The following is an 18,937-nucleotide window of genomic DNA, read 5'->3' on the forward strand; positions in this document are numbered from 1 at the left end:
TTGGTCCATCATAACCTAAAAAGGCGATCAGTGTTGCATAAATTATATTTTGTTTTCCTCTTTATACTCCTTTGTATTGTTTTTCCAATAATCTTTGTTTTTACCGATGAATTTGTAAGAAAGTGTGAAAGAATAATGGTTGCCATAATTTTTCATAAGTGCAGAGTAAAAACAGTTGTTTGTGAGAAACTGTGTTATGAAATTAGTTTTCAAAGCAGATACTCAATTCTGCAGCATTCTTGGAATCACCATGAACGCGGCGTAGCACAATACAGCACATCATGTCACATACTCATTATGGTATCAAATTGTACTTTATGCTAGGATACACATACATAAAAAGCAAATTTCTGACAGACACCAGACTCCAGACTAACGGTGATTAATGGTTATTAGCCTTGTAGGTTTGGAACCTGTTATCTTTGTTTAATCAAAAGCCAGAATAAAAGTACTTTATATCGTAATGTCATAGTAGTGACATTTCACTATATTTTCTCATTCCAGATATTATGAAGTAGCATAATTTCAGTAAAAAATAAAGAAGGGTTATTTTTTTCTGATTAAGACATTCATATGGTAAGAGATTTCATATCAGGTGTGGAAAGATTGCAACATCCTGTATGTTATGAAATACTCATTGAAGTCATCAGTTAGTGTAAAGGGACATTGGTGAGGCATTTATAGTTTCATTCACCATTATCTTTACTGCTCAGAAGTTACAAAATAACTTTTTTTCCCATTGAACAAAATTTGTGTTACTTTGTTTTTATCAGACATTATTATGCCACATTAATTGTAGGCATAAATTTAGCTAACTGTGCAGCCTTTGTTGCTGAGCTCTCTGCTCTAGAAAGCTTACTAAATAAGCATGGGAAAAATCTGAGGGAAAAGGCATTCATAAAGTAGATATTTAGGTGGCTTACAGGGTGTGGAATAGATGAAAGATGGCAAAATAGTTTGAAGCTGTCTTTCAGAATATTGAAAATTATTTAAAGTGAATCGATGGTCTTAGAAAAATAGGTATGTATTTAGGTGTCTACTATTAGAATAACAAACAAAACTGTGTTAAGCAACTTCTAAGCTTAAGTGTGGGTCTGAGCCAAGCAAAAATCAAGATATTAATTTGGGATTATATCTATGTTAGCTCCTAGCTATTTTGCTCTTTCTCAGGTACCAAAATGCCAACAACCTAAATGTCAGTTGGGAGCAAACTTTGTTGATTATAATAAATTAACTACAGCTATTATATATGCATATATCATGTATGTATATATTTTGCTGTCACATTGAAATGTCTACGCAGATCCCCTCTGCATCAAGCTGAGGTGAGAGTTCCAGGCACCTGCAGAGACAAAAAGCCTGGGCTGTTTTTAGGGAAAAGGAGGAGTGAGGAGAAGGGAAGAGGAAAGGCTTGAAATCAAGCTTGAGAAAAACTGAAGTATATGCAAACACTGTATTTTGGCATTGGAGCTGAAGTTGCATTTTTTGAAGAGTTGTAGATTGTGTTTGAAATCCAAATACTAAATCTGGAGCTGAGTAGGAAGTAACATTTTTCATTTTGCAGGAAGTTGGATTGTTTTCTTATTTCTTCTCTTCCAAAAATGAAGGGGGGAGGAGGGGAGGCGGAAGCTAGCTGCATAATAAACTGGTACATTGGAAGTACAATCTGTTTGGATCTCACTAAAAGCTTCGCTTTCATTTTATGTCAAGCATTTTATTCTGATTTTTGGTGGGTTTGCCTTATGAATCCTTGTAAGACATTTAAATGAAACATCGTGGTATTTTGAAGGGGCCACAGGACTCCCTTCAGTTTAAGCTGATTTGTGGGTTGTGGGGTTTTTTTTTTAAAATTTATAGTGATTAATTTCAGTGAGTTACTGTTTCCCACTCTGCTTGAAAACGCTTAGTCAGTTTTAGTTACATAACTTGAGTGCAAGTACTTATAGCTGTTAAAGACAGCCCTAGTAAAGTAAACATTAATTTTTAGATTTCAGTTTTCATATGCATTTTCTCTCAGTTTCTAAGATAAAGAAGATTTTTTTTGTTTGTTGAGCATTTTTGTTATTTCCTAAAGTGAGTATTTATGTGTCTGTATGTGTTGATCTTCCTTTGGAAAGGAAAACAGAGCATGATAGGAGACAAGGGATATTTCTTAATTTCTGAGTGTGAGATAAGTCATTACGAAAGCATGGGTAGTGGTGCTAGTCAGAAGGGCTGGTGATTATTCTGAAGCTGAGATGGTTCAATCTGATAAAGGTAAAAAGGGGTTTTGCCTTTCAGATTTGACTTTGGCATAGAACAAAAATGCTCTCAAAGTACTGCAGCAGGGAAGAGATTACTTTGCAAAAGATCTGAATGTGTTGAATTTTTTAGCTGGTTGCGTAGTCCAGCATGGGTGGGAGAAGATACAAGGCAGAAGACAAAACACTGATTTTTAAAGCAGGGATCAGAGGAATAAATCTGAAATCAGTTCAAGGTGTGGGGAAACTGGGACATGGTTTGGTTTTTCCATGTACTCTGCAAATATGCCACCATCTTAAAAACCAAATCCAGAGAAGAAAAAAGGATGCCAATTCAGTGTTCTGATCAATGGCAGTGCAGACATTGTGAAGGGAAATATGTAAACATAGTGTTTACATATATATCACTGTTTAAATTAGCATGGGTAAAGAAATTTCTAATCTGAAAGCTTCTTGTCACTTTCATATGCTGATCTGCTTTTTCTTTTCGTGTTGAATGTTGTCAAATTGAGAAGGCAGCGCAGTCCTATGTAACAGTTAATCAATGATTTATTAGAGAAGTTACTTTTAAGTAAAAAGATTTACTTCTTTGAAGTTAGAACATCTTTTCTTATTCCTTTGCAGTTTTCGCTTAACATTTCAAGTGCTATATGACCATCTGTGACTTTTTTTCTGTTTTTAATATAGCTCATCCAGTTGATTTTGAGTCACCTTACAGTACCAGACCTGTGTAGACTAGCGCAAACTTGTAAGCTCCTATATCAACATTGCTGTGATCCTCTACAGTACATTCATCTCAGTTTACAACCTTACTGGGCAAGGATAAATGACACATCTCTGGAATACCTACAGTCTCGCTGCACTCTCATCCAGTGGCTGAATTTATCTTGGACTGGAAACAGGGGAGCCATCTCTGTTTCTGGATTTAGCAGGTCAGTGCTAAATGTACAGAAGTATTTTGACAAGCTCTGTTTGCAGAGCTGCTGCACAGTAGTTTCACTAAGTATTCGAAGCCTTATTAGAAGACAAGAAATGTCTTTGATTACTGTAAAGGGTGTGATTGTTATGATGTAGGAAAAAACAACAGCTAAAACAGTAAGAAATACTAGATACAGCAGCAGAAGTCTGTTTCAATATGTAGAGTCTGCATCTGCCAAACTGCCTGTGACTGAAACGGTTCTTCCAGGGGGAGCAGTGTTTTGCTTTCTCCTGGGCTTCTAAAAGACTCCACTAGAACCAAGCTGTCAAAAGTCTGTCTCATGAAGAAAATGTTTGCAGTTGTTCTTTATACAGATGAGTCATCAGTAGGACTGTATTAGAATGGCTGCAGTAATAAACTGATTAGAGTGCATGCTTACAAGGTATGGGCCCTAAGGAATCACTGGAGTGCAATGTAAATGCAAATATTTTCATAAAAATGATTTAAAACATTAGCCCTGTTGGGAAACGGGGGGTTTGCTTGTGCATGTTCTGCTGAGCTGAAAATATGACTGTGCTGTAGGTCATTAAAACAGCAAATTCGCAGGGATTCTTCTCTGTATAACAGCCGTGTTCTCTGCTTTCTTAACATATCATTTCTTGCTGCTTTGCTCGTTTGCATTAGTTAAACAGCAGCTATCAATGCATTTCATTTAAGCAAAAATTGCTGTTTCAACTCAGAGGTAATCAGCAATGACAGGTGAAAGCAGAACTTGGCTGATAAGAAACAGAAATGTTTAATACATCTAAAAAAAATTGTCTTAATTCTTATTTGTTTTCTGAATTAAAAGGTTAAATCAAGTACTCAAATGTTTTCTTTCGTCTGGTGCCTGGGTTCCTTCCCTGGGGAAGTAAAACCATTTGAAGAAATACTTTGTCAAGATGAGAATGTTGCTTCCTTTTTTTCCTGACCTTCCAGTATAATCCAAGAGCTCTATGCTCTTTTGTGCTTGTTGGTAGAAAAAGGAGATAGACATCAGTTAGTTGTTGAATGGGATACAAACATTTCTCCTAAGTTTGGATTTCATATTAGATACATTATGCAGAGGATAAATATGCAAGCTTTAATGAGAATTTAACTCTGAAGTCAAGAAGTGCTTGCTTTCTGGTGCTTAGCTATTAAATCTGTCTTTTGAAAACTTAAAGTATGTGCATCTTGATGGCAATTTTTAAAAATTTTCATTATTTGTTTTGAACATGCAGCACTACTACAAATTTTTGTAGTCTTGAAAGAAATGAATGTCCAAATTCAGAGAATTATAAACTTTGCAGTTCTGACATTTCTGACTTCCAGTTAGTTGAAAATAGCTTTATTGCTAATGATTTTTTTTTACTTCAGTGCTGAACTAATAGTCAGCGTTTCTAAAATAATAAATATTCACTGTTTGACTATTAATAATATGTGAATAAACATGGCTGATTATATTTATTTAAATGGGTGATGTATATTTGTTACAAGGGGGAAAAGTCTTCTTGGACATTGATACAGTTGTGAAGTTATCTATTTCTAGGAAAAAGAAATTCCATTCCTTACTATTCTGAGATTCTGTGAGAAGTATTTCTCGGAAGACGTACAGGCAGTCTGGGAATGGGAGATGCAGTTCAATCAGAAATTTTTGAAACAAAGCTGTAAGCTAAATAATTTTCAGGTGTGACTTCTGCTCAGAATTTTTACTTCTGAATCAAAAATTCTCCACTGTAACTAGGTCTGGTTTTGACAGTTTTCTTTTTCCTAATACAGAAATATTTTTGCAACTCTTTGTTCTGTAGAAGTGTCTTTTCTAGTAGAATTACAAACACAAATTATCCTGTTGACATTCTTCATCAGCATGTTTGTCAAATTTGCTGGCCTTCAGGAAAAGAAAATCTGCTGCTCATTTGCTATGGAAGTATCTATTAATACAGGAGACTTATTAGAGCAACACTTGCTTTTCAAAAGCATTAACGTAACTTTCTTCAAAAAAGTAGCTTTTTTGGTAAGAGATACTGTTCCTCAAAGGAGAAATCTGTCAAGTAATGTTTTTAGTGCTATTGCCCTGGCTGTCATTAAGAGACCACCACCAGGTAGATACTGTAGCATCCAGGACACGTAGTCATAAACTGCCACAGGTTTTCCTTTCGAACTTCTAGATGTTCCTAACTCAGCCTGACTTTTGGGAGCTATTACACAAGACAGAGTTTCCAAAGAATGGAGGTACTTTGACTTTCCTAGGAATTCTGTTTCACACAGAATTCCAGTTTATTCTTTGGAATACAAGTATTGCAGAGGAGGTTCTCAGCTGGCTGAGGAGAGTGCATTGCTGCTTTTATCAGTTACCTGCTGATGTTAACTGTTACTAAAAACTTAATCAGATTTTCGGACTGTGATTATCCCTTGCAGAAATTAAATACTTATGTATTTCTGTCTATACATAACAGTAGAAAACATGTACCGCTACATTTACACATAATGTAAAATCTCTTGCTGCCTACTGTGTGAATGTTTCTGAATCAGTTCGTTGGTTTCTCTTTATCCTGCTCTCTTTGGCTCCCTCTCTGGTCTTGGTATTGTCTATTTCTTTCTGCAAAGGAAATTTTTAAATAAGGCAGTGAGGTGTGCCTATAAAATACTAAGCTGCATGTTTTATTTTGGATTTAGTTGGTGAAAAAGTCTTCTTGTAACTTGAAGTTGAGTTGAAACGAGCCTAATTTGCTTGTTCCAATACTTCAGCTTTATAAATGTTGTGTTTATACAAAATTTTATATGTATTTTATCCTGCATAAGCGACCAGGAATGGTTGTCAAGCCAACTAATTCTGCCTAGAAGTTGTGACAATCTGAAGGACTCAGTTACGCTGTTTTTAAAAGGCCAACCTATATTTGTCAATTCGAGGAGAAAAAACTTTATTTGCTAAACAAAATTTGTAAATAACTTCACATACACTACAAATTGCTGCAGTATAGAAACAGCAAAATGCTAAAACCAAAATATCTTATCCTCATAGATAACAACATTTCACTTTTACAGGGCCTGGTTTTTTTGTTTTCTTTATTTTTGCACTTTTCTTAGCATTTGGTGTTACAGTTGGCACTGTTGAATTCGAAACTGGTAGAGTTAGTTTCATTCTTACAAGTATATGGTTTACGTTATGATTTCTGCAACTCAGGGCATGTTTAAATGCTACTCTTGCTCGAATTTTATTTTGGCAAATATCCTTCAAAAATGTTTTTATCTGTAGTTTCTTATGACAGTCTTAAAAGTAGTAGCTTGTGTAAATTTGTGTGTTGCTTTAAAAGGTTCATGTAGACATGATTGTAAGAAATAATTGAAAAAATATTTTCTGGCAAAAATATATTACAGTAGAAAGTTTTTAAAAAGAGTAATTTTAAGAAATGTGACTGAAGCAAATACTGTATTATCATGAGAAGATAGAACGCTTCAGGCGTATGAACATCCCGAGGCAAAGCTGAAGGTATTTTAACTTATTGATAACATCTACTCCTTAGGGCTAAAAATGACTGTCATAGATTTTTCATTTCAGCATATAATATAAATTAACTAAACTTTATCATTTAGATTGAGTTAAAAGTATATGGAAAAGTGAAAGACAAATGCAATGAGTATCTGAGCAGTCTCAAGTGTCTGGAATGCAAAGTAACAGGGAATAAGCAAAGATTTCACAGCGAGTATTAGACAAGCAGCAGAGCGTTTCTCTTGGCATTAGAAGTATGGTGAATTTCTCCATGCCAGGGGAATATCAGCGTGGGATGGTAAGACCTATACAGGAAAAGTGAGGCAAGTTGACTGGACATATAGTAAATGCTGAGATGCTGAATAAATGCTCTGAGGTTTAAACAGCTCAAGGATGATGACAGTTTAAAAACAGAGTTCTGCATGCAGATTTCTTTGTATCACTGATAATGTCATTGGCTTGTTTAAACTCTTTTGCTTTAATATCTGAGGTATTCGGATTTTTACTTCTAACATTTTATACTGTGAAAGTGAATTAATAGTGTTTTATTTTCAGGTTAGTGATGCAGTGTTTGCATGTCAAGCACATCCAGGAATATTTCTTTAACAATTTTGTTGTTGTTAATGTTTGAAGGCTTTAGTTGCTGTTTAATAGAGGCGTATTTTGATAATGTTTAACTTGGTGAGGCTTTGCTACGAATCAAACTAGCAGGAAGGTCAGAGAAATTACTGAAACATACATCAAATACTCAGTCACAGAAAACAGGAGTAATGTGTGACTTTACAGGGATTCTCAATTTTAACATCATGTCTGTTTCTTGCTTTAATTTCCATAGTCTTTTAGTAAAACCTAGGGTTGCTGTAACTGAGATGAAGTAATGATGTTTATTTTGCATGTTTTTATTGAAATAATTTAATCTATATTGAGAAAAGTACAAGATCAGGTACTTGAATATTCTCCCTACTTGCATGCGGTGTTTTGAAGTTTGCTGACAAAAACAGTGTAATGCATGTTAGAGCAGAAAATAATGTTGTAACAATTAGAATAGCTTAGAGGAAGGGAAGGTGACTTCTTTTTAAAAACAAAATTATTTTACTCAATCTCACTCTCAAGTGTGCATACTCGCATGCACCAAGACAACTGAGACATGTATCCAAAACAATTTGTCTAGCATGTAGTCTCACCATCCTGTGCCACCTCTGTCCTTTATCTCCTGATCTGCGTGTCCTGAGAAACTGCACATACATGCGTTCAAGGATCAAGATGACCTGCTAATCTGACTTCCACCAACACACACCGCTCTACCAGCTCTTCTATTGCCATTTGTTCTTTCTCATGCTTCTACATCTGTATGTAGCCATTTGTTTTCCAGTCATGCCAATCTTAACACTTTAATTACAATTATCTGTACTAGATGATGCTGCTGTTGTGTAACACAGCAGTTCTGAAAGGAAAAGTATGACTGTGAACATAAAAATATCTGAACGTGACTTTAAGAAGTATATTAAAATGTAATTTTGCAAGCCATTGAATTAAATGCAAGACTGTAACTGCAAGACAGGTTGGGATTATGCAGTCCTCTGCCGAGTTTGTGCAAGTAATCATATAGATAGAACTACAGTAAGAAAGAGGAGATCTCAAGATCTTAGAAGTGAAATGAGGAAGAATAAAATCCAAGTGGTGTTTTGGCATAATTCTTGTCCGGTGGCAGGCTCTGGAAAGCAGGAGACCTGAGTAGCTGGAGGGAGTGTGTAGTTGTCTTGAAGCAAACTGAAATGGTTGTTTTCATGAAATACTGGTTCTAGGAGGGAGATCACAGAATCACAGAGTGTTAGGGATTGGAAGGGACCTTGAAAGATCATCTAGTCCAATCCCCCTGCCGGAGCAGGATTACCTAGATCATGTCACACAGGAACGTGTCCAGGCGGGTTTTGAATGTCTGCAGAGAAGGAGACTCCACAACCTCTCTGGGCAGCCTGTTCCAGTGTTCAGTTACCCTCACTGTAAAGAAGTTTTTCCTCATATTTATGTGGAACCTCCTGTGTTCCAAGATACCAAGGAAGGGTGGGCAAATGGGGCAATGCTGTATCTGTCAAGTAATGGAAGTAACATCCCTGATTTTGATGCTCGCATAAGGTAACACTACAAGGGAAAGTGCTAACAAACGTGATGTGTTCAGTATCCTCATAAGCATATGTCTAAAGGCATTTCGAGAATTTTGTTTGGGAGGTCTTATGCAGCCAGTTCTGACATGAAGGGTGCTATCTCTTGTACCTTGGTATTTTAATTTTGGATCTGCTATGACTCACGGGATGTGCTTGTGATACAGACATGAATTACAAGATTGGAAGTTGTTAATAGACTAAGTGATCCTAGGATCATGATGCGTTTAACATCAGCATGAGCAAATAGCATCCTAACTGCTAATAGATATATTTGATGTTTCAGAAGGATTTCACTAGGACTAACTTACTTCCCAAAAGCTGAAGTTGAGGGAGGGGAAAATGAGCAGCAGTTCTTGAGAGCAGGCAGAAGGCGATGGAAAGTGAAATTGCTTTTTTTTATATAAAAACAAACAAATAAACCAAACCAAAAAACCTCACCCCCCCAAAAAAAACAGAACAAAAACCTAAAAACCAACAACAAACCCCCCCCGAAATACTGTAGTCTACAATGAGGATAAACTTAGAGGGAAAGGCCAAATCCCGTGTACTAAAAGCAGGAACCAGTCAATCCTCAGTGACTAAAGGAGAAGTATGTGGAGAAATGCTGATTTGGGTAGAAGGTGCTTTTTTGGGGGTTGTTTGTTTTCAAATGAGCTAAGGCAGAGCCAGGCATCCAGTGCCTGTTAAGTCTCAGAAGTATGAAGGCCATGCCACATTTGTTCTGAAAGCATGAGAACCCGTGTTCTACCTCGCCGTATGGCTTTGGAGATCCATGTAGAAAGACGCTGGCAAAAACCTCTGTCCCGAGCAGCCTGTTAAGTGCAAACAAAGACTGGGGTGTGTTGATATTCAGAGGACTTTGCAGTTCTGCCTAAGGTTCTCTGCCCTGTGCTGGTTGGTGACTTCCTCAAATTCCTCCTCCTGGTTCTGTTCATCTCTTTACTTGATGCCTGTCAGCTTGTTCGCGTACCCTGCTGCATGTCCCTTACCCCCCTTGCCTTTCTGTTTAATGTCTCATAAATAACCTTTTCCAAAAAAGGCAGCAAAGCCATGAAGTGCAGTGCTTGTTGCTATCGCTGTTTGCTCTGCCTATGTGTTAAAAGTGTAATGAATTTAAATAAAACATTATGAGGATAATAACTCCTAAAGCTGGTGAGCGTGCAGTTCTTCTCGAAGTCGAAGGAGTTAACTGAGTGTTTCCCTGACCTGGTAATGTTAACTTTTAACAGTTCTAGAAGGAGAAAAGCGTTGATCTGTACCAACATTTATAACAGCCAAGCTCTGTTAAATTATATGGCAGTTAACCTAACATCTGTTATTGTAATGGAGTAATTAATAAAATATTTATCCGTTAGCAAATTAAAAGCTAGAGGTATAATAAGTGTCGATTGACAAGGTTTTATGGAAAATATCCCCATTCAAACAAACCTGATAATTTGTTGATGAAAGAAACTGTGTGAATGTATTGTTAAAGCACTCATTAAATAGAGGAATTGGCTAATTGGTAATCAGCAATGAATCCATATGTCTCTGCTCTGATTTCCAGGGGATTTCTGTCCTGCATTTCTCTATGGCACTGTTGAACTCTATTGCTTGTCTGAAATAGCAGTTTAATGTTTAAATACCTGATGTAAATCGTTGTGAATTGTCATGTCATTTCAGCTCTGACACTCCCATGAGAAGGCTTACCAGTTTAGGTGAATTCACTGTATCAAGTATGAAAACAGCAAATAACTGCTTGGTGTTTGATTAAACTCTGATTTTACAAGCTAAAATAGTTCCTAAAGAGAGACTGCAGAGTTAGACAAAAATAGTGAAAGAATAGATTTGAAGGCCCTACTTGGCAGAACCCCTGTGGCTCTGGGGCTTATGTCTCCCCTTTCATGTCTCAGACCCTCTCTTTGTTTCTATTTGCATAGGCTCGTAGAAATGTTGGATGTTAGGGACCTCTGAAGGTTGTCTACTCCAAGCTCCCACTTGAAGTGCCAGTGTCCCCAACGCTAGATCAGGTCAGTCAAGGTTTCAGGTGACTCTTGGAAACCTCCAGGGATGGAGATGCCACCCTGGAATCTCCTTTCCCCTCCATATTGCATAGGATCTGCATAATCAAACTAAGGTGGTGTAATGTGCAAGATGAAAGGAATAAAGAAAGGTGATAATGAACAGCAAGTATGACTTGAGTGAGTAACGAAAAAGTAAGGAAAGGAGAAAGTTCAAAAACTTGGATCTTGAAAGATGGACTTCAAGTCCTGTGCTACATTTTGTGTCGTTGAGGAATGCCTCCCTGAATGTGTCTGCTTTTAAGACCAGCAGCTGTTTCATCCTAAATTTCAGCAGGAACAAAGTCTTGGGAAAGCTAATACCTGTTTAGTTGTAGCGATAGGAGTTTTTGTGCAAGCAGAAGCCTCGTGTCTCTCCGGCATTTCTATTGTATCAGTTGAACCCAAAAACTGATACTAACTTTGTGGTGAAAGTGTCAGAACCTAAAGCTGCTTTGTCAGCATGAAGGTTTTTGTAGGATAGAACTGGTAATAGAGCAGATTGGAATATTTATTATGAGAAACTAATTCTGCTCTCTCAGAAGTAGCTCCATTATTCTAGGAAGTAACAAGGGGAACTTGTTGCAGCCGATAGGTTAGGAACTTAGTTTTTTCTACTGGAGAAACTATTAAAATAAAGTATAAAAAAATCATGGCAAACGTGTGGGGGTTTTTTTCCTGTTAAATATCAAACTTACAAGCCTAGTGATTGATTTACAGTTTGGAGGTTATCTTTGCAATAAAAAGGGACGTGAACTTGTGTGGTTTTAATTAAAGCTTGGATTAGACATAATAGAGCTTCAACTTCTGACACAAGATCTCTGACAAGAAGGTGTAATTCATGCAGAGACCATCAAAGTTTCTAAATTTTGGATATTTTGTCTTCTAATATCTTAAATTTTTATAATTCCAATGAAAGTCGTGTGAAATAGTCATTAGGAATCTCTGTGTTCTAGAACAGCTACAAAGTGTTGATTTTGACTTACTCATTAATGAAAGGAATGATATGTTTTTCTGAAAGTCTTAAAATACTTCTCCTGAATATTTCATCCATTTAAAAGTATTTGTTTAACCTCATTTTTACACTTGCAGATTTTTCTGAGATAAAGAGAAATATGAAATTATTGGTGGAAACTTGCAGACCATTGTCAAAATTGGCTTTGTGGACTGTTTAAAAGCATTTCAAACATTATCTATGTTGTACTTTGCTCCATTGTCTCAGAGTAAACGGCAAGAACGAAGCATGTTCAAACTTTCTAAACCAAAATAGAGTTTTCAAGACTAAAGTTAATTTAATAAAAAGCCCTCTCTCTACTGTTTTCACCCCCAATGATTCTTTTGCAATTCATTTTCAAGGTAGAATTGTTTTTTACGACTGCTTTAGTGACATTAGCCTCTTTCACAGAATCACAGAATCAGTCAGGTTGGAAGAGGCCTCTGGGATCATCGAGTCCAACCATTGCCCTGATACCACCATGTCAACAGACCATGGCACTAGGTGCCACGTCCAGTCTTTTCTTAAACACATCCAGAGATGGTGGCTCCACCACCTCACTGGGCAGCCCATTCCAATGTCTGATGACCCTTTCTGAAAAGAAATTCTTCCTAATGTCCAACCTGAACCTCCCCTGGCAAAGCTTGAGGCTATATCCTCTTGTCCTATCGCTAGTTGCCTGGGAGAAGAGGCCGACTCCCACTCTGCTACAACCTCCCTTCAGGTAGTTGTAGACTGCAATAAGGTCACCTCTTAGCCTCCTCTTCTCCAGGCTAAACAACCCCAGCTCCCTCAGCCGTTCCTCGTAGGTCAGACCCTCCAGACCCTTCACCAGCTTGGTTACCTTCCTCTGGACTCGCTCCAACACCTCAACATCTTTCTTGAAGTGCGGGGCCCAGAACTGGACACAGTACTCAAGGTGCAGCCTCACCAGTGCCAAGTACAGAGGGACGATCACTTCCCTAGACCGGCTGGCTACACTATTCCTAATAGAGGCCAGGCTGCCATTGGCCTTCTTGGCCACCTGGGCACACTGCTGGCTCATGTTTAGCCATCTGTCGATCAGCACCCCCAGGTCTCTTTCCGCCGGGCCACTTTCTAACCACTCTTCCCCCAGCCTGTAGTGCTGCATGGGGTTGTTGTGGCCAAAGTGTAAGACCCGGCACTTGTTCTTGTTGAACCTTATGCCGTTGGTCTCGGCCCGTCTATCTAACCTGTCCAGATCCCTCTGTAGGGCCTTCCTACCCTCCAGCAGATTGACACTCCCACCCAGCTTGGTGTCATCTGCAAATTTACTGAGGGTGCACTCGATCCCTACGTCTAGATCATCCATTATATAGCCTTTTGTGTTTCTTAAAATGTCAAATATTCCATTGTACAAAACACTGTATAATATGTAGGTTATGTACATTATCAAGTTAATGTTGATGAAACAGCCTTGACTCTCAGACTACCTTTGGTATTTTAATATTGCACTGTAACTCAACACCTAGTTGGCTTGATCTCTTCTGGGTTTGTACAGGTTTGATTCTGAAGTAACAACTTCTGCGTGTTTATGATTAATTTAACCTAATCATGTTTTGTGTTAGTTAACTGAGGTGATGTAAGAGCTATGGTCTGTAGCCTTTTCATTGTTGAAAGGAACTATTTCCTGGTTTACATGCTTAAAGTTTTGACAGTATTCAGACTCTCACCTGAAAGTATGTTTATTTTTCACTTAAAATGTGTTTTTTACAGGTTCTTGAAAGTTTGTGGCTCTGAACTAGTACGTCTTGAGTTGTCTTGTGGCCATTTCCTCAATGAAACATGCTTGGAGGTCATTACTGAAATGTGTCCAAATCTTCAGGAATTAAATCTTTCATCATGTGATAAAATACCACCTCAGGCTTTCAATCACATAGCCAAAGTGGGCACCCTAAAGCGTCTCATTCTCTACCGAACGAAAGTGGAGGTAGGAACAAGTATTTTTAACCTTTGCAATAAATACTTTCAGTCCTGGTAACGTTGTATTTTTTTCATTAATGAAGAAGTGAATTAGAATTTTGCGTGTAAATTCAAAGGTAAATTCAGAAAATTCAAAGGTAGTTTCAAAAACTGTAGGATTTTTTTTATTTTTGAAATAGCTTCTGGATTTAACAAAAATAAATAAAAACCCTGCATGTTTTAACTTGCATGGAAGATCGGTGACTTTTCACCAGCTGTTGTAAGCAATGTAGTGAAATCACAAATGTGAAAGCTTTTCTCTTGTTTTGAAGTGTACTCGAGACAGACTGATTTGGCAATGTAATTGGGAAATTATCACGTTTAGTAACTTACTGTAATTCTTAACGTTCTCTCCTGTAGAATGACTTGCTAATGACTAGATTCCTACTGTCTTTGTATATTAGCAGTATTTAAGACATGGAACACAAATTTTTAAAAATACTTTTCATTTACAGTGTAAAAATTACTTCTTTATACAATTACTCAACTGCCCGAATCAGGGTTATTATTGTTTGCTGCAACACATTTCCTATCTAAGATGGAATGGTTTTACATGCTACAGTTGAGAAGACTGTTGTAGTTTACTGCATTTTACAAATGTCGTATCCTAGTAAATTCAGTGGTTGGAATCAGAAGCAGTTCCATTCCTTCTCACTAGCTATGTTACTCGTATATTACAATTGTACTACTCTGGTTTACGTAGAAACTCTTATGTGCTTTTCTTGTTGCAAAAGTTACTGCTTAGTAGAGCTCCAAAATGGGGGGAAAGATGTCTCTGCAGTTTTTTTCTGGCTTTTGGTTCTAGGTTAAACATTTTAAGAAGAGTTTGCTTGTGTGTGTTACTTCTGCTTATGCTTTCGGTACTCAGAAGTGAGTTTATGACACTGGGTTGTGTGGGGTGTTAAGCTGTAGTGTAATAGAAGAACTGAAGCTGGAACAGTAGGTTCTGTCTACTCGATGTCCAAGGGGCATCTGAAGTTACAGTACCTTCATTTATAAGGAGTTCACACCTAACACACATGCTACAAAGTTAGTTGTATCTTGTCCTTTTTTTGGTAAATTATATGTGTGTGTCCAAGGTCTAGCTAGCTATCTGCAATGGTGGTTTGGTAATGAAGGTAGTTAGATTAAAGGGTAGCCTACCTGGAATGATTGACATTTGCTGTGGGCTATGCAGACAGTCACCATGAAGCCAGTGCCTCTCAGTAACTTTTTAACTTTCTGGTAGTTGCTCTGTGTATTGAAGCAATTATTATTTTCTTCAAACTAAAAAATAAATTGGTGAGCCCTGCCTTTAAGTGCCTTTTGTATAGAGCTGAATCGGTGCCTTGGGTGTATCTGTTCTGTTTCTGGATCACTAGATCACTAGTGTTTCCGTAAATCTTGGATAAATCTCCTTACCTCATTTTGACTGTGGGCTCTAATTCACAAGGCTTTTTCAGATCCAAGGAAGATCATTGTATCAGAGGTAAAGATTGTACAATTTTAGTTTTTTCAACTGTTGATTGATCATAATCTTCTTGATCCTACTCAGGTAACTTGTAAAGTTTGACTTCATGCTTGTAATAGTGCAGCAGCTGAGGTATACTCTGAAAATGACTGGTAACTGTGATTTCTCAGCTATCACTTTGCTGAACAGAGCTTGAAATTAGATTGGATGTAGGGGGTAAAGACTTCTTGACTTTGAAGCCCTTAAATTGTGAAGATTTGTTTCTGCCTTTCATGTGTATGGACGTGCATCTGCTTGTAGCTGAGAAGAACATTCATTCATAATCAAGCTTACTTAAGATTGTGCTTCCATTTTATACATAAATATAAACAAAAGGCACTGTTCCTAACAAACCATGGAAGAGAAATTTCTAGAAATTTAAATAGGTAAATTGGAGAGGATGCTTTTGTGTTACTTGTTAATATGAAGCCACTTAGCAATATACATTGTGCATCACAGGTGGAAAAGTAAAAGGGAAAGAATAAAGATGTAGCATAGGATTTGAATTAGAAGACTAGAGTTACAAAAGTCACAGATTTGCAGAATAACATTACTTTTCTCAACATTAGCTTCTCTTAATGCAAATCTATGGTTTTCCATACAAAACGGGCTGCCATTCCTTCTGTACTCTTCAGCTGGTACGGAGATGCTAGGTAGTAACTGGTGTCTAGGTGCAAAAAAGACAGGATAGATTGATCAAGCATGCTCTGAAGTGATTTAGACTTCTCTAAAACTTGTCAAAGAACTATAATATAGTAGTGTTCTTGATTTCTGTGAAATTTCTGCTACTACTGCGTCTTCATTGTTGGAGCTTCTAAGGACCAAACAATGGAGCCATGCTAATGTTTAATCAAGAGCTTGGCATTGTATTGTTGCCAACTGGACCTGCTCAGTGAAAAGAATCTGAGGCCGCGAATCCATTAAAGAAACCTGCTAAGAAGTATGTGATTATTAAGAGAAAGTAAGTAAGAAGGTGAGAAGAACAGAGCTGATGTGTGTGTGTGTTATGGTTCTCTGTAGAAGTTCTGTCTCAAAATGCAAAAAAAAGAAACCAAAAGAAAAATCCATTCATTCCATTTAGCCCACCGTCTTCCTAAATAAATCAGTGGTTTGCTTTTTTTTCTTAAAAATAAACCAAAGAACAAACAAAATAAATCACCAAGTCTCTTGATCTAAATTTTCTTCTCGCATCATATTCTACAATGATGAAGGTACAGGTCCTACCATAAATATCAGTGTGTTGTCATTTTTTGTGGCAGAAGGATAGCATCTCTGTTCATCCAGTGTTAACTGCCTTGATGTAAAAGTGGGGTGATATGCTTCTGATAGTACTGGAGATTTTGAGGTTAATTGCCAAAATGTGAAGAGAGAATGAATATACAGAGAATAAGTAGGTTAAAAGTTGACCAAAATGAGGTTCTTCTGTGGGGTATCATAATTTTCTTTGTGTGTATCTTACTGCACAATTAGAGGCAGTCACTGGAATTGAAGCATAGTAAAATTAGATCAAATGATGGGGGAGACTGCCTTTTAGGCTTGTAAACAGTCTGATGAATTTATTGTTGTGGCTCACAAAGGTAAACACTTAAGTTGAATTATTTAAGCAAAGTGATCATATTTTTAAAAAGGGGCAACTCTAAAGAGAACAAGAAAAGCAAAATAGGACTTAATGTTCTAGTTGACTTTTAAAGGAGGGCCTCTCTCTGCATCTTCTTTGTGATGCCAGTGAAAGAGGAGTAATTTTCCTACTCCACAGTTGTCAATCTCTGTTGAAAGTGCAGTGTTGTGTTAGAGCACATCTGGGTAAATAGTACAGCTTGTTCTTTTGATTGTGAATTTGTGTGTGTGATTAGATAACATAGGATATGGGATGAAGATTCTCCATCCTTTTTGTCAGTATGTGATAAAGCTGTTTCTGTTTTTACATGATGCTTTATAAAGTACAGTGTTAACATTTCAATAAAACAAATGGTATTTTGATTAAATGAAAACAAACTCCTATGTTCCTGCCCAGGTGTAGGATTTCCTTACTCAGACTATGTCTTGCAGTACTCTCCCCTTTTATTTTTTGGGTTTTTTAATGCTTAAAAAAGAAAGAGAAATTGCTTTTATCATTTAAAGTATTTGCTGTACTTTTTCTGTTTGTATGTTACTGTGACACTAATGGATGAATTCTGAGAAAATACTCTGCAGGAAATTGACTACTGTTAATGATTTTTATGTGTTACTACAGAGAAACAGATCTCGAGGAAAACAGAAACTTAATAAAATTGACCTGAGCAATTGTTTGACAGTTTCTTGTTATTTTAGCTGTTTTCTCTGAGTAAATTTTGTATTTAAAAATAGTCCCATTGTCTCTGTAACCAAAGCTCCAATTTTTAAGTGTACATTTTTAGTGAAATGGGCGATTCTGATGTTCTGCTGCTTACTGCACTGCATTGCTATTTTGGCAGATAGCTGTACGATCTGGAGAAGTTTATGGTCTGTGGTCCTAACCCTGCTAATTCTTAAGGCCATATATAATGTTATTTCCTTGCCTTAGTGAGTGCAAGTTTCTGGGTACAAAAACAATTTCAAACCTCTGAATTGAAGCTTCCAACAGCCTTGAATTATTTCAGCCTCTCTGTTACAAGAAGGAAAATCCAGTGACTTTCAGTAACTTGTTCCAGGCTGAAACAGAAAAAAAAAGTCCTGCATTGCTCTACTCCTACCCGCTAAATGCAGCTCATTTTTCCAGTGCTTTAAGTTCATTATTAAAGGCTTCATTCTTAAAGGTTGTTTGATTATGTGTATGCTTGAAATAATTTGTAACTTGCTTTGAGAAACTAATCTCAGCATTTTATAAATGTAATTTCTGCTAGCTCAAGACCACTATTATACTTGTGGGATTTTTGTGATGGTGTTTTTTGTTTTTTCTGATACATGACTCCTTAGTATTTATTCATTGAGAGTGTGTTCACAGCATAATTTAAGCACTTCTTGGCATTGATACATTTGAAGAATACAATGAACAATGGAGGTATTACTGTATACAGTAATTGGCAATGCACATCTTTATTGTTTGAGTATGAATATTATCTTGATTTAATGCTTATCATGAAGTATCCCATCCATACAAATAATGCAGCCAAAATTGTATTTTAAAGAAACCAAAGCTGCAATTACAGTAGGAGAACTTGACAGTCTCCTTATTGCTGAGTGCAAATTTTAATGTAAGATTATGTATTTCATGTTGCATGATATTCTGGATTCTTTATAATGTGTGAAGAAAAAATTTTTGAAGTTTGTATTACAATTATAATTGAAATACAAAATGAACTAAATTTAAATGAAATTACAATGGACAAAGGACTTTGTTTTGCACACATTTTAAAGCAAGTGTTGTATTTATGAACTTCATCTCTAATACCTTTGACCAAGAGCAAATTTGGAACTTGAGCAGCTGTAAGAGAGGACGCTGGAAATTTTAGATACCAAGAGGCGGCATAAGAATCTTAGCAGTAAATGTAACAACTCTTATTTTCTTATGCCATGAGCAATGAAGGAGTTAATCCTGCCGTAAAATTGTCCTACAGAGTTTTCAGAAATAACCCGTTA

The 18,937-nt window shown here is 36.9% G+C and overlaps 1 protein-coding gene across 4 annotated transcripts in view; it reads left to right on the top strand.

Moving 5' to 3' along the window:
* FBXL4 (F-box and leucine rich repeat protein 4) overlaps nt 1-18,937 on the top strand; it is a 66,477-nt gene that overhangs the window by 21,576 nt on the left and 25,964 nt on the right. For all 4 annotated transcript variants that reach the window (XR_011048011.1, XM_068398990.1, XM_068398970.1 and 1 more), the window contains exons 5-6: nt 2,928-3,172; nt 13,606-13,819. Coding sequence is in view for 3 of the 4 variants with exons in the window: in XM_068398990.1 (XP_068255091.1) it covers nt 2,928-3,172; nt 13,606-13,819 (459 nt within the window). In the remaining variant the exon portion in view is untranslated. The remainder of the gene's footprint in view (nt 1-2,927; nt 3,173-13,605; nt 13,820-18,937) is intronic.

Source organism: Nyctibius grandis, chromosome 1, assembly GCF_013368605.1.
Source record: "Nyctibius grandis isolate bNycGra1 chromosome 1, bNycGra1.pri, whole genome shotgun sequence".
Classification (NCBI taxonomy): Eukaryota; Metazoa; Chordata; class Aves; order Nyctibiiformes; family Nyctibiidae; genus Nyctibius; species Nyctibius grandis.